This window comes from Oncorhynchus tshawytscha, linkage group LG10 (assembly GCF_018296145.1).
Source record: "Oncorhynchus tshawytscha isolate Ot180627B linkage group LG10, Otsh_v2.0, whole genome shotgun sequence".
Taxonomy (NCBI): Eukaryota; Metazoa; Chordata; class Actinopteri; order Salmoniformes; family Salmonidae; genus Oncorhynchus; species Oncorhynchus tshawytscha.
The window spans coordinates 67860488-67877233 of record NC_056438.1 but is presented as its reverse complement, the minus strand read 5'-3'; the positions used below and the strand labels follow the sequence as shown (position 1 = coordinate 67877233).

General features: G+C 42.1%; 1 protein-coding gene across 3 annotated transcripts in view; it reads right to left on the bottom strand.

Annotated features, from left to right (window-relative positions):
- Nucleotides 1-15331, bottom strand: part of LOC112247433 (capping protein, Arp2/3 and myosin-I linker protein 3-like) — a 55212-nt gene extending 39881 nt beyond the window's left edge. Inside the window, exons 1-3 of one of the 3 annotated variants that reach the window (XM_024416191.2) lie at nt 15117-15330; nt 14036-14047; nt 13486-13580 (exon numbers count right to left, since the gene is read on the bottom strand). Coding sequence is in view for 2 of the 3 variants with exons in the window: in XM_024416189.2 (XP_024271957.1) it covers nt 13486-13580; nt 15117-15174 (153 nt within the window). In the remaining variant the exon portion in view is untranslated. Of the gene's footprint in view, nt 1-13485; nt 13581-14035; nt 14048-15116 lie in introns of all 3 variants that reach the window. The other 2 variants (XM_024416189.2, XM_024416188.2) reach the window with 2 other exon arrangements.
- Nucleotides 15332-16746: the final 1415 nt, after the last annotated feature.

Below are 16746 nucleotides of genomic sequence, written 5' to 3'. Positions count from 1 at the left end.
TTATATAAACCTGATCAGAGAACAGCGGAGGAGGAGAGAACACTGTGATGATGACTGAACCGCTCAGCGGGAGAGGGACCGGGGGAGAAAAAGAGACAGAGATGCAGATCTCTCATCAAAGCCTTTGTCAGACACAAAAGATCAGCGCATAAACATGGGCATCAATAATGTAGGCCTTATGGTGGGCTTTGATTTGATTGACTGGGAGGTTGAACACAGCCCGCCATGGATTTCGCCTGCTCACATATCATTCAACATCTATTGAGATATCATTATTAAAACAAATCAATGGATTGGTTTTGGTGTTTGTTTAGAAAATATATGTCAATCAAGATCAGGGTAAACATTTTGGGTATAAAATTCAATGTTCCCTCTAAGCTGCGGACGTGTGAGGATGCGCACTTCCTTCAATACTGCGGCGCAGAAGAAATGGCATTCCAGAGACTCGAGAACTTCACTGAGTTCGACCCATTACTTTGCACTATATAGATTGCTTTTTCAAGTGAATGCGCTTTTCAAATCAGTGTAGATCAGAGCGCAGAGTAGCGCGTGTGCACATTTGTTGATATTCTTTGTGAGCTATTAGCCCAGTTATATTTAAGTATAGGACAGCAATGGGGAGAACCTGCTTCCTACAAGAGCACAAAACTTGTAGGCTACATTTCAAGCTGTCTTTGAAAAGCCAGTCAGGTAAAAAGCTTGTCTTAATTAAAGGGGCAATGTTGTATTTTGAGACAGACTTGAATATGCAAATAAGCCAATAGGCGGAGGGGTTGCCTACAATGTGTAATTCTCTGTATGGTAAAAATGAATTTTATTTTGTCAAGTGGTTTCTTGCATCATACAACACAATACAATTTACATGAACTTATTTGGCCCATAGTGTTACAGACCAAGTAAAACAATAATTAATGTCAAGCCCTTCATAACGTAAAAACGTTTTTAAAAGTCTCATGCAATGTAGGCCTGCATTGAACACCACATATAGGCTACTGTAGGTAATATGATAGAAATCAAAAGCTATTTCACGTGAAAATGTTATGTGATTTGCTCCATTGGTTATGTTGGTAGGCCTACATTATGCTCCAATAGCCACAATAACCTATTGGCTACTGTCTAAAACTGTGTTCACAGTAAATTCTCACAATGTTCAAGTTACCGCTCACAATACAGTGCCCCCCAAAATGAGGGAACATTGATTAGAATGTAATATGAGCATTGGAGAAATACAAAAACAATTGTAAAAAAGCATGTTCCAACAAGACTTTATGAATGACTGCCAATAGAAGGCCATCTGTTGTGACCTATCCACTAAGGCTTGGGATGGAATAGTCACTTCTGATTCTGTGTACATTATTCAAAAAGCAGGATTGCCATTTTCTGACCCAGGTGTGTGGAATTTGCACTTGATTTCGGATCCCCCACACCATACGCCGAATGAACAACTCATTTGTTTCGTACTTTCAAGGTATGCCGAAGTGAAAATCTAGTTTAGTGGACCTAATCAGAGACAGCGGTCAGAGCAGACTTTAGGAAACAACTGTCCAATCACAACCTTGGAGAGAGGGAAAAGATAACTTTGCCCTACTGCCTGTGAAATCTTATCAGTCCTCTCAGACATATAGAGGATTTTCCTAGCTGCTCTGATATGACCAATCAGAATCCTAATAGCCCAGAGGAGAGGACTTTAACCGAGCTGGATAAGTGCGGTTGGCACCCCTTTCCAGGTCCAGCAGTCACCCATAACCCACCTCACCATTGCAGGGTAGAACATCCCTTTATCATCTACAATCTCTAATCTGGGCGTTAAACTGAACTCCTCTCTGACCTTCGTTGATCACATCAAACATCTGTGCAAAGCGTCATTCTTTCACCGTAAAAGGAAAATTCTACCCAAAAACTGTTTTGGTATTCGTTCATTGTTGATATAGTCACAAAATATGTTTTGTATGCCTTGGTCTCCTCAAGGCTGGACTACTTCAATGCCATCCTCACCAGGATCCCTGGCAGGAGTCTCCAGAAGATCCATTACATTCAAAACGGCGCTGCCAGGTCCTGATCCTGATTACATTTGTTCACTACAGTATTTTAGCAAACACTCTTATCTAGAGTGACTTAGAGGAACAATCTGGGTTAAGTGCCTTGCTCAAGGACACAACGACAGATTTTTCACCATGTCGGCTCAGGGATTTGAACAAACAACCTTTCAGTTACAAGGTAGGGTACCTGTCGCCTCCTGATAAGAGTGTGTAAACATCAAGAAATCACCCCCCTCCTGGCATTTCTGCACTGGTTCCCCATCTCAGAATCGAGTTCAAAACCATCCTGCTGACATTCCAGTGCATCCATTTCAGTGCACCCATTCCCCACCCACAACCTCAGATTGAGCAATAGCCTGCTCCTCCATGCCCCCAGGACCAAGCTTTGCTCCATGGGGGATCAGGCTTTCTGCTTGACCTGAATGCACCACAGACCCTAGGCTCCTTTAAAAATGGCATAAAAAGCCTGTTATAGCGGTGTTCCTTGTTGTCCTTGTCCCTTGGAGCGTCAGCTTGTTATGTGTCAGTAGCCCTGACTAGTTGTTTCCTTTGTCTACATCTTGTTTTCATTTATTTTAATGTACTCACTGTAGCATTGAGATCGTTTTTCAGTGAAAAATGCGTTATAAATTCACTGTATTATTAATATAATTTTTGTGCTGCAATGTGTCACTTTTTGAGCGACCCGACCAAATTCACACAGAAAGATCTGTCATTCTAATTGAAAGCAAGACTAAGAAGTGGTAGATCTGTTCTGTGTGCGCTATTTCTATGCTTCCCATTCTTAAGTTTGGTTTTAATGTCTTTTAGTTTCAGTTTTGTATACCAGCTTCAATCAGCTGAAAAGACAATATTTTTGGTTATTGAAAAGATATTGCACAGTGGTTTAGATGGTACAATGATTCTCTGCTCTGCTTGTTTTGTCACCTACTGTATACTGAAATTAGGCGAACTGTTAGAATTTTTGCAACCAGGAAATGGCAGAGCGATTTCTGCATATTACACCTTAAACTACATGTAGTTGAACTAGTAATTTAACTACATTTTGCAGTAGCTTGGTAGTAGTTTAACTAAATTACATTAATGGTAGTGTTTTTAGACTATTACGGAAACTACTTCAGTTTATTTTAGTAAATACTTTAAGACTTATTTTTCTTAACTGCATTGTTGGTTAAGGGTTTGTAAGTAAGCATTTCACTGTAAGGTCTACTACACCTGTTCTATTCAGCATTTCACTGTAAGGTCTACTACACCTGTTCTATTCAGCATTTCACTGTAAGGTCTACTACACCTGTTCTATTCAGCATTTCACTGTAAGGTCTACTACACCTGTTCTATTCAGCATTTCACTGTAAGGTCTACTACACCTGTTGTATTCAGCATTTCACTGTAAGGTCTACTACACCTGTTGTATTCAGCATTTCACTGTAAGGTCTACTACACCTGTTCTATTCAGCATTTCACTGTAAGGTCTACTACACCTGTTCTATTCAGCATTTCACTGTAAGGTCTACTACACCTGTTGTATTCAGCATTCCACTGTAAGGTCTACTACACCTGTTGTATTCAGCATTTCACTGTAAGGTCTACTACACCTGTTCTATTCAGCATTTCACTGTAAGGTCTACTACACCTGTTGTATTCAGCATTTCACTGTAAGGTCTACTACACCTGTTCTATTCAGCATTTCACTGTAAGGTCTACTACACCTGTTCTATTCAGCATTTCACTGTAAGGTCTACTACACCTGTTGTATTCAGCATTTCACTGTAAGGTCTACTACACCTGTTCTATTCAGCATTTCACTGTAAGGTCTACTACACCTGTTCTATTCAGCATTTCACTGTAAGGTCTACTACACCTGTTCTATTCAGCATTTCACTGTAAGGTCTACTACACCTGTTCTATTCAGTATGACAAATACCATTTGATTTGATTTGAAAATATGGGTGAAGTAGACAAGAACTTTCTTTCTATTTTTGGCATCAGACCAGCCTAGTTTTCACTTGAAACAAGCTTACACACTGTTAACATCCGACTCCAGAGTGAACGGTTCTTTCAAATATATTTATAAAGCCCTTTATACATCAGCAGATGTCACGAAGTGCTTACAGAAACCCAGCCAAAAACCCCAAACAGCAAGCAATGCAGATGTAGAAGCACAGTGGCTGGTAAAAACTCCCCAGAAAAGGCAGGAACCTAGGAAGAAGTCTAGAGAGGAACCAGGCTGTGATGGGTGGCCAGTCATCATATGGCTGTGCCAGGTGGAGATGATAAAGAGTGCAAGGCCTGATCGTTCTTCAAGATGTTCAAACGTTCAACGATGACCAGCAGGGTCAAATAATAATCAGTGGTTGTAGAGGGTGCAACAGGTCAGCACCTCAGGAGTAAATGTCAGTTGGCTTTCATCGTCAAGCATTCAGAGTTTGAGAGAGCAGGTGTGCGTGTATATGTATGTAAATAAGTGAGAGAGAGGGAGAGTCAAAACAGCATGTCCAGGACAAGGTAGCACATCCGGTGAACAGGTCAGGGTTCCATAGCCACAGGCAGAACAGTTGAAACTGGAGCAGCAGCACAACCAGGTGGACTGGGGACAGCCAGGAGTTTTCAGTCATCCGTTTGATTGTATTGGTTACCTTTAAACTTGTGGGGGTTGTAGAGCAAAACAGAAAACACAATCGTGCCCGTGAGTGTCTCCTTTCCATAGAATGCTCATAACAGCTTGCAGGCCAAACAGTTGGGACGCTACATTTTTCGGGATGTCTCATGGCCTGACAAACACCGCTGTAGTTTGGCCACGTTCCATCAGAAGGCCAACATAGTCGGATGGGGTGGATTGAGACAAAGCCCATACAAAAAAAAATTAAACTGACAGATTTTGATGGTGATTTTTTTATTATGTTACTTAGATTGACACACGGGTGTGTCAATAGACTTAAGTAAACTATATTTTCTTAAAGAGCAACTTCCCCTAAAAAACAACTATTCCCTTTGGAAAAACTGTTTTTGGCATCAATATGAGTCAGAATCATTTATTCTAGTGTCAAAATACTGCAAAGTGTAAATAAGATAATTTTGGTCATAAAGTCAGTTTTGTCTAAAGCAGAGTTTGGAACCTCAGTGCGTCACAACGAGTAAATTAAGGATGGGTATGAATTACAATTGTCAACAAATCATACCCCATTTTGAAAAACTCCACGTGCAAATCACCCCTCCGCTTCTCTTCATTGAATGGGGTTCCGTTGTTTAATTGTCCCAACGTGGTCAAAGGAGCATGGCCGTTTTAGACTGAAAAGCCAGCCAACTGGTTTGCATGCCCTGCCGAAGGACCATATGTGAAATAGGTGGTTGGAGTGCATTGGTCCCCAGTGGTGGTGAGTATACCAGTAGCTAGACCATGTATATTTTGACCATCATTACCATCGCTAGCATAGCTAAAGTTAGCTAGCAAGCTACTCTAACTAGCCTACCTCAATACAAATCAAATCACATTTTGTCACATGCTCCGAATACAAAACAGGTGTAGTCCTTACAGTGAAATGCTTACTTACAAGCCCTTAACTTATTTTTTTTCTTAACTGCATTGTTGGTTAAGTATTTACTAAATAAACTGAAGTAAAACCATAAACTATAAAAATAAAGAGCAACAATAAAATAACAGTAACGAGGCTATATACAGGGGGTACTTTTCACTATGTTAATTATGTTAGTATCGTGGAGTAACTAATGTTGATCCATCAGTTTATCACAGCCATTAAACTAACTGTTTTAAAGTCACCATTGGCCTCATGGTGAATTCCCTGAGCGGTTTCCTTCCTCTCTGGTAACAGAGTTAGGCAGGACGCCTGTATCTTTGTAGTGACTAGGTGTATAGATACACCATCCAAAGTGCAATTAATAACTTCACCATGCTCAAAGGGATATTCAATGTTTGCTATTTTATTTTTATCTACCATTAGTTGCCCTTCTTCGCAAGTCATTGGAAAACCTCCCTGGTCTTTGTGGTTGAAATATACTGCTCGACTGAGGGACCTTACAGATAATTAATTTTATGTGTGGGGTACAGAATTTAGGTAGTCATTCACAAATCATGTTAAACACAGAGGGAGTCCTTGCACATTTTTACTTCCTGAATTGATTTAGGCTTGCCATAAAAAAGGGACTGAATACTTATTGACTCAAGACATTTCAGCTTTTCATTTATTAATTTGTAAAAAACAAACATATTTCACTTTGACATAATGGGTTAGTGTATAGGCAACTGAATTTATTTTATCCATTTATATCACAACATTTGGAAAAAGTCAAGGGATGTGAACACTTTCTGAAGGCACTGTATATGTAAGATATCACCTATCCCTAACTGCCCTTGGTAATAGAACGGTGACTGTATGTGTGTGTGTTCACAGATGCAGAGAGACCAGGCACTCAGACACAATGAGGGGATCACTACTAATATAGTACAGCTGTCTAGTAATAGCAACACCCTTTTTTCACTGATGAACTCTACCTCAACTGCTTATTTCTACAGATTGACGGGAGATGCTTTTGCCAGACGGCAGCCTGGGTCATTTGATGGGTAGACCATCACTTGGGTAGGTTTGATCCGACCTGTTCAAATTCTTCAAGAGATTTATATACACACACACAATATAGGTTTGAGTGTCAGATCCCTAACTGCCATTCGTAACAGAACAGTGACTGTGTAGATGTGCTCACAGAAACATGTTTGGAGCCTTGCAAGAGGATGTGATGAAGTCCAGACTGACTTGATACAGATGTTTCTCAATGGAAAGATACCTGGCAGTCGACATTCAAATGTTACACAACTTTTCCATGTGTTGTCTTTTTTTTGTTTACATGATTGAATCTAATGGTATCAGTATGTGGGGAGGGAGAAACCCTGTGTATTCTGCACCAGGATCAGGAGTCCCCTGTTGCATACAGGAAGGTAGGACCACTGTCATGTTTGTCAAGGTAGCCTTACTACCACCAGACAAAACGCCGATAGGCTCAGTATCTGAATCTGGGAATGACAATGAAAGGTGCACATTATTATATTAGGAGAACACTACTTCTATGGTATTATGTAAATGGTTGTTTATTCTACATGGACCTGTTAATACATTTGAAAGTTATCAAAACACTTTAGAATGTCTACATAAATTCAGCAATTGCATTCTCAAATCAATTTTTATTTGTCACATACACATGGTTAGCAGATGTTAATGCGAGTGTAGCGAAATGCTTCTGCATCGTCAGAACTAGAAGCACTAATAGCTAACAAGTAATCTAACAATTTCACAACAACTAATTTATACATACAAGTGTAAAGGAATGAATAAGAATATGTACATAAAAATATAAATGGATGAGCGATGGTCGAACGGCATAGGCAAGATGCAGTAGATGGTATAGAGTACAGTATATACACATATGAGATGAGTAGTTTAGGGTATGTAAACATTGTATAAAGTGCCATTGTTTAAAGTGACACATTTATTACATCCAATGTTTTACTATTAAAGTGGCTAGAGATTTGAGTCAGTATGTTGGCAGCAGCCACTCAATGTTAGTGACGGCTGTTTAACAGTCTGATGGCTTTGAGACAGAAAAATAGCTTCTGTCCCAGCTTTGATGCACCTGTACTGACCTCGTCTTCTGGATGATAGCGGGGTGAACAGGTAGTGGCTCAGGTGGTTGTTGTCCTTGATGATCTTTTTGGCCTGTGACATCGGGTGGTGTAGGTGTCCTGGAGGGCAGGTAGTTTGCCCCTGATGATGCATTGGGCAGATCGCACCATCCTCGGAAGAGCCCTGTAGTAGCGGTGCGGCGCAGTTGCCATACCAGGCGACGATACAGCCCGACAGGATGCTCTCAATTGTGCATCTGTAAAAGTTTGAGGGTTTTAGATGCCAAGCCAAATTTCTTCAGCGCCCCGATGTTGAAGAGGCGCGGTTGCACCTTCTTCACCACACTGTCTGTGTGGGTGGACCATTTCAGTCTGTCAGAAATGTGTACGCCGAGGAAATTGGAGCTTTCCACCTTCTCCACTGTGGTCCTGTCGATGTGGATAGGAGGGTGCTCCCTCTGCGGTTTCCTGAAGTCCACAATCATCGCCTTCATTTTGTTGATGTTGAGTGAGAGGTTATTTTCCTGGTACCACACTCACAGGGCCCTCACCTCCTCCTTGTAGGCTCTCTTGTCATTGTTGGTAATCAGGCCTACTACTGTTATGGCATCTGCAAACTTGATTGAGTTGGAGGTGTGCATGGTCATGTAGTCATGGGTGAACAGGGAGTACAGGAGAGGGCTGAGCATGCACCCTTGTGGGGCCCCTGTGTTAGGGATCAGCGAAGTGGAGGTGTTGTTTCCTACCTTCACCACCTGTGGTCAGCCCGTCAGGACATTCAGGACCCAGTTGCACAGGGCGGGGTTGAGACGCAGAGCCCCAAGCTTATTGATGAACTTGGAGGGTACTATGGTGTTGAATGCTGAGCTATAGTCAATGAATAGCATTCTTACATAGGTATTCCCCTTGTCCAGATGGGATAAGGCAGTGCGATGGCATCGTCTGTGGATCTATTGGGGCGGTAAGCAAATTGAAGTGGGTCTAGGGTGTCAGGTAAGGTAGAGGTGATGTGATCCTTGACTAGTCTCTCAAAAGCACTTCATGATGACAGAAGTGAGTGCTACATGGTGATAGTCATTTAGTCTAGTTACCTTTGCTTTCTTGGGTACAGGAACAATGGTGGACATCTTTAAGCATGTGGGGTCAGCAGACTGGGATAGGGATTGATTGAATATGTCCGTAAACACTCCAGTCAGCTGGTCTGCACATGCTGAGGACGCGGCTAGGGATGCCGTCTGGGCCGAGTGTAGCTTAGCGTCTTCCATTGAGAAGTAATTGGTTGCTTGGTAAACTTTTCAGAGTAGCTTCCCTAACACTGCTTATAAAATGCCTCATGAGCTTAGTTCAACTGTCGTACCCCATCAGAACTCACAATAAGCTTCTAAAAGTTAGTGAACAATGTAAACAAACTGTATAGCCTCACAAGGTGGTTAAAACTATATTTTTTGAGGAATGAGTTAGTCTTCTCCAGGCCCATCCCTCAGCTTTTAACCAAAACTGAGTCAAGGCAATGACTTTGTTCTCGTTTAAATTAAGGATCTAGCTATAACCTGGCTGTCTGAGACATACAGGGAGAATTTTAAAGTGATGGGGGCTACAGAGGTGCCCTTCCAGCAATAATTGCACAAAGTCAAGAGCTCTCAGTTCAAAGAGCCAGGCAGAGCCCGTGTGGGTATGTGTGGAGGGAGCAGGGCTGGGAGGGAAGGAGGGGGCTGGCTTATGTTAATCATAAGCCATTAAGCTTTGGGCCGGCACTTCAAAACGGAACCTGCCATTCAAAAGCCGTCTCTGAGCAGCAACGCGTCACAACTCTGCCTCCGGGAGACTGAGAAGTCACGGAGTGTGGGAGTTCTGGCCACTGATCTGGGATCCCATCTCTCTGGCTCTGCCGAAGACAACTTGAGGATTGTGTGTGCACGTCCTTAAGAGACATTCTGCTTTCACCCAGGTGAACCCAGCATCAAAAAAGGACAAAACCTTCCATCTTCCATGGCAAAGAGCCTGACAGAGTGAGGCCGCACTTGCCCCAGGTCCTGCTCTATAAGCAGCCTTTAAATAAGACGGAGAGAGAGAGATAAATAGAGGCGGCAAATGAGGGAGAAAATGCACAGCTTAAAAAAATAAAAACACATCTTGGTGCAGATTTTGCTCACACAAAAGGCTGCACAACTCTAAATCAAAGAAACGTGCAACTGAGCCCTGTGGAACCTCAAAGGGCTATGGGAGAGTAGAGGGGGAGAGAGGAGGAGGAGAAAAAGGATGTGGCCGCTGTCAGAACAGAAGCCCTCCAGATAAGAGCACTCAAAACTTAGCAAGCTGTACCCTATGGGAGAACAGAGAGAAGGTCAACAGTCACAATACATATGCCTTCCCAACGGGTACAGAGACCAATACATCTCTCTCCATAGACAGAGTCATATCCCTGTAATAAGACATCTATCATCAGATCAATCATACCACCATTAGATGCCTGCCGTCTAGAGACATTGAGCCATTACGGCATACCTCAACAGGTACTCAAACAATGATGTGAATCTGCCAATTCGTTAGGATGTGCTAATACATATCGAAGCATGGTATTCTGCTGTGTTTAAGAGAAACAGTCATCTTTCGCTCCTGCAGTTGAATTTCTCTACATGTAGCCTAATCTCTCATGGAAGTGGACAGATCCCTCTTGGTAGCTACAGGAGAAGAGACATCTAATCTCATGATGACGACTGAAAAGGAATGTGGAAATCTAGGTGGAGCCAAAACATCCCAATGCGTTTGGGGTGTCACACTAGCAATCACAGCCCAGAACTAGGGCCATTATTAGTGTGGATAGAGGGAGCGGGGAACCAATGGAGGGTGAAATGGAGCGACAGATAAAGATAACTAATGGACGCCAACGGGGCGACAAAAAGGCAGCAAAACATCAGACTTCTCCCTCTCCTCTCATCACCCCTTTTCTCCTGGTGCCCCCCCTCGACTCCCATCACCCCTCCCCTCGGTCTTTGAAGATGTTTTGTTCCCTCTGGGTGTATGTTCCAGTTTGTATGTGCATGACAGGGTGTGTTGTGTGTCTGGGAGCATGTTGGTACTCTTTGTAACATTGCCTTTGACACAGTAAGGATGTCTTGCTGAGCATACCATGTGTCTGTCTGAATGAAACGCACTAGGAGGGTGAGAATGGTTGTGTGTGGCACAGCATGACGGCTGGTACAGTACACACAGACAGCTGGATGCCAGCACGGCCCCAGAGAGAGAAAGGGCATAACTAGAAAGAAACAGTGAGAAAGACTGGATGGAGGGACAAACAGTAGATTCTCTGTAGTAGAGGTCGACAGATTAATCGGAATGGCCGGTTAATTAGGTCCGATTTCAAGTTTTCATATCAATCAGAAATTAGTATTTTTGGGGGCAGATTTGCCAATTTTTAAAATTTGTTTATACCTTTATTTAACTAGGCAAGTCAGTTAAGAACACATTCTTACTTTCAATGACGGCCTAGGAACGGTGGGTTAACTGCCTCGTTCGGGGCAGAATGACAGATTTTCACCTTGTCAGCTCGGGGGACCCAATCTTGCAACCTTACAGTTAACTAGTCCAACGCAATAACGACCTGCCTCTCTCTCGCTCTCATTGCACTCCACAAGGAGACTGCCTGTTACGCGAATGCAGTAAGCCAGGGTAAGTTGCTAGCTATCATTAAACTTATTTTATAAAAACAATCCTAATCACTAGTTAACTACACATGGTTGATGATATTATCTGGCGTGTCCTGCGTTGTATATAATCTGACTGAGTATACAAGTATCTGACTGAGCGGTGGTAGGCAGAAGCAGGCGCGTAAACATTCATTCAAACAGCACTTTTCATGCGTTTTGCCAGCAGTTCTTCGTTGTGCGTCAAGCATTGCGCTGTTTATGACTTCAAGCCTATCAACTCCCGAGATGATGCTGGTGTAACCGAAGTGAAATGGCTAGCTAGTTAGAGCGCGCTAATAGCGTTTCAAACGTCACTTACTCTGAACCTTCTAGTAGTTGCTCTGCATGGGTAACGCTGCTTCGATGGCGGCTGTTGTCATTGTGTTGCTGGTTCGAGCGAGGAGAGGGACGGAAGCTATATTGTTACACTGGCAATACTAAAGTGACTATAAGAACATCCAATAGTCAAAGGTTAATGAAATAAATGGTAGAGGGAAATAGTCCTATAATAATTACAACCTAAAACTTTTTACCTGGGAATATCAAAGACTCATGTTAAAAGGAACCACCAGCTTTCATATGTTCTCATGTTCTGAGCAAGGAACTGAAATGTTAGCTTTCTTACATGGCACATATTGCACTTTCACAAGACTTTGTTTTTGAATTATTTAAACCAAATTGAACATGTTTCATTATTTACTTGAGGCTAAATTGATTTTATTGATGTATTATATTAAGCTAAAATAAGTGTTCATTCAGTATTGCTGTAATTGTTATTATTACAAATAAATGTAAAAAAATAAAATAAAAATTGTCCGATTAATCGGTATCGGCCTTTTGGTCCTCCTATAATCGGTATCAGCGTTGAAAAACCATAATCGGCCGACCTCTACTCTGTAGTACATATTCAACAACCAGCTTCCTACATGCATGCCTGTGTGTGTGTTTAATATACAGTACACTTTGTTCCAAAAGCTTTGTCCATTAACAAACTTTTACATATGTACAATACACATGTAGGTCTATGCCTGGTTCTGCTGTATTTACTTGCCATCATGTCGTAAGTATTTTGAGAAGTTGTATCAGTAAAACCCATTTAGACTAACATGCTCATAAGGCCTAATTGAGTTCTGCCAAATAAAGGAGGGAAGGAGAAAAGCAAGAGAGTAGAGGGGGAAGGGTGACGGGAGCGTAATAGAGATGGACAGAGGGGAAGAAAGGGAAACAAAGACTAGTCAGACAAAAATAGAGGGGGGGGAGTGGTAATGACAGCTAGTGAGATAGAGGTAGAAAGGAAAGAACTGCACAAATGAGAAGGGGGGTGAAGGGTTGAGAAATTGGGGGAGAACAAGAATAACAGAGACAAAGACAGAAAATTCTCAAATCGTGTGTGCCTTCTCTCCAGCACCAGTTAAACTCAGCAGGCAAAGGAAATGAGCTCATAGCCTCTTCACTCATTTACCACCCTTTTGCCCAGTGTGTGTCATTAGTAACTGATACGGGAGACTAATTGAAGTCTCAATTGCAGCGGTGTGTATTGGCTTGCACAAGCTGCTGGGACACCTCTCAGTACACCTACACAACCAGTGGCATGGGCACACACACCTCTGGCGTTGGAGGCACACTGCCACTTTAATAAAGGTTGAAAAGATGGACTCAATTACCCCATGGTGTCCAGTTGGCTCCTTACGCCTTGATCACACCGACATTGCACAAAATAGTTTGCAGAATCATTTGAATGTGTGCAACAAAAGTTCAACATTAACCTTCTGTCACCATTTCTGTCAAGCCTTCTATGCACACAGTTTGACACATACCTTCGATAAGTCCAAAGTATTCACCACACAGAACACACTGCAACTGCCCCTGCAAAGCAATGCTGCAATGCAAACGCAGCGTTCCATTGGAACTGAATTTACTTCTGGTGAACCAAAATGCAATGACGCTGTCAGTGTGATTGAGGTTTTAGGAAGTGTGTGGACCCAAACATTTTTAGATTATTATTATTTTTTACATTTAGCTTTAAAAATGGATTGAAATGTAATTGAAAGTTTGAAATGCACTGCATTGACTTGAGGTATAAAGTACAGAATTCTGCCAGTAGAGTTTGATTGTGAAGGGGCCTCACCAGTATCCGGTCCTCTGATCTGCCGTTCTTGGTGTCCTGCTTCACAGCTCGCACAAATTTGATGGATTGTTTATCAGTGAGCCTCCTGATGCTCTCTGTGGATAGAAGGCAAAGAAAAGTCAATCCTGCAGGTAAATTATTCTCACAAACTCTTATACATAACATTACAAACACACCACCACCTTGTCACACAACAAGAGGAAACAAAACCACGAAACTGATTTTATATTTAGCCCGAGGGAGGGAACTGTTATGATTCTGAATAGTGGAGGCAAGGTATGGGACAACAAGACAGAGCGACATGTCAGAGAGCAAAATGTAATATGAAAGAAGTCTTATCAAATAGTTGATATATCATCATAATACTTCAAAAACTGTCATATCCAAAAGAAACCCTAAGCAATCAAACACACACATCCTTCTCAAACCCAGTCAGAATCTACCCAGTCTCCCACTGGATAGACCCAGTCTCCCACTGGATAGCAATATTCTTCATTCTCACTTGTCACATTCAATCACATTCATGAACCCGGGTCTTCCCAATACTCACATAACCCGAGAGCTTTACAAGCAGAGAAGTGGGGGATGGGGATAGAAGGAGAGATGAGGAAGGATCAGAAAAAGACCAGCAGAGTTAATGCAGCTGTAATCAACGTTAATCTCAGTAAAATCCAATCACTTAAATCCTTTAACACTGGGCATTCCCACAGACGGCCGGACACAGCATATGCTGCACCACCATTAGAGAGCGAAGTAGGGAATGGGAGAGAGAGATGGGAGAGGAGTTAAAACCCTGCCTTGATTGTCTAATGGACCTGCTCAACACACAACCCTTCCTTCCTCACTCCCTGTACTTCTAGCTGTGACTGGTCATTAAAACAGACAGATGCAGGTGGAGGGGGGACAGAAACAAACAAGGGATTCATTTGCCATCACGATAATTAACAGTGAGACCAATGGGGTCAGTCGATGTGTGTGTGTCAGACAATTCCATTGTGTTAGCATGTGTGACCAATGTTAATGTGATTGTGCTCGTCATAAGTGTGTATAAATATAACTCTCCCTGTCGCTCTGTGTGTTATGAGCAGTATTGTGCTGAGCGCTGCACACCATCAGGGAACTATAGACTAGCTCATCAGTGGAGAGGACCAGCCCCTCAATGCAGAAACTTACGCTTCACACAAAAATGCTTATTCGCACAGACACACACATTACTTCAAAGCACCCACAGACGCACGCACGAGGGCCTTACCCACAAAGCGCAGGCAATAATTTGCAGGAATGCACACAAACCAAATCGCTGCTGAACGAAATGGGGATGAATGAACCGTTTACAGTATGATTGTTTATCGTATCAGGTTATCGTTCCCGAAGTAGGCTTACACCGCCATTAGCCTGCCCTATGAGTGCATGTCATTTACCTGCGGCAGCGGCACTAAACGCTTAAGATCACACAAGCGCAAATAGATGCCAAAGAGTGACATTTTCAATAAAATAACCATTCGAATTCATAAGAGCCATAAACTGCGTATCATGCGTACTAATTACATTCTGCTAAATAAACGCGGTCTGTCAGCTACAGCATGTATCGAGTTTGACACAGATTTTTAAAAGAGCAGTTTTGAGTTTACCTGTAATTTCCCTGCTGACGTTAATGAAAACTGCAGCGGTGGTCTCTTTAGAGGCCATAGTGCGCTCCGACTCCCCTCTACTCTTCTCTTCACTTCACTTCTCTTCACTTACTCACCCTCTCTCCGCTTCTTATAATCAAGGGAGAGATCCGCTAATGCGTTTCCACTGGCAATCCGAGAGTAGCGCTGGCGACTCCAGAGAGAGAGAGATGCGTCAGTTATTTTTTAAAGGTCCAATGCAGCCCTTTTTATCTCAATATCAAATAATTTCTGGGTAACAATTATTACCTTACTGAGATTGTTTTAATTTCGCTAGCAAGAATTATGCTCGTACTGTCTGGGAGTGGTCTAAGTGGGGAGGGGAAAACTGAAAACGTATTGGCAAAGAGGTTTGGATGCCCTTCCTGATTGGTCAATTAACAAATGTATCGCCTGGTGATGTCAGGCCAAAACTCCATCTCAGCCAAAACAGGCTGAAATTTCAGACCGTCTTTTCAAACTAGCTCTTACACTTAAAGGGCGTTATCATCTTTTTCACAATGTCACAGTATTATTCCAATCTCATAGTGTGGAAATATATATAAAACACAGGAAATCATGTTTTTGACTGCACTGGGCCTTTATTCAAGAAAAAGATAATGATGCCGATCTTGAGTCTCCACAATCTCAATACTAATACTACTGACATTGATACAATGATAATTATAATAATTATTACCTTAATTAATAATGACTATTTTGCTTCATTAGACCAAAAACTATTGGCTTATTTTATTAATATATATATTTTTAGCCTACAGTAGAGCTAGGCCTTGCTCCCATGGTCACCCTTGGCCATGAAGCCTATTTCTTGTACATGAGCTGGATGATTGCCAACAAGTAAGCTATTGTACCATATGGTAATACATTTAGAGATGAAAACTGGAGAGGCATTGAGGCAAGTATGTTGAGACTGTTTCAAGGACAAGCCAGGTTCTGGTCATTCAGTTATCTGTATTGGAATCAATATTTGTGAAGATGTGGATGCCTTCATGTAACATATCAACATATTACAATGCATCAATCTTCACAGTATGGTACAGACATGAGTTTTGTTAAGCACAAATCCATTCAGTTTTCAGACACTACCCCCTCCCTTTGTACTCTTGATAGGATTGGCAAAGGGGAGTTCAAAGGGCTCGAGAGGCCAGGTTGGATCAAGCAGTAAATAAATCCCAAAGCAGCAAGAAGATAGTTCCACCCATCGCTCGTCAAAGCCATTTCAAATGCAATTTCTACGATTGTTTCACTGCGTAGTGTGTACTTCCCTCTCGTGTCTTTCACTCATTTTAGCAGACACTCTTATCCAGAGGGACTTACAGTAGTGAGTGCATACATTTTCATTCATACTGGTCCCCCTTGGGACCCACAACGCTGGTGTTGCAAGTGCCATGCTCTACCAACTGAGCCACACAGCACTCCGCAGACTTAAGTGGACGATGAACCCATGTGTGTGAGAATGCACCTTGTACAGTTCCTTCAGAAAGTATACACACCCCTTGACTTTTTTCACATTCAGAGCAGGTGTTTTTCATGTTATATTGGCATTAATACATGTCACATATCAGTTTGCAAACAATGTAAAAAATCA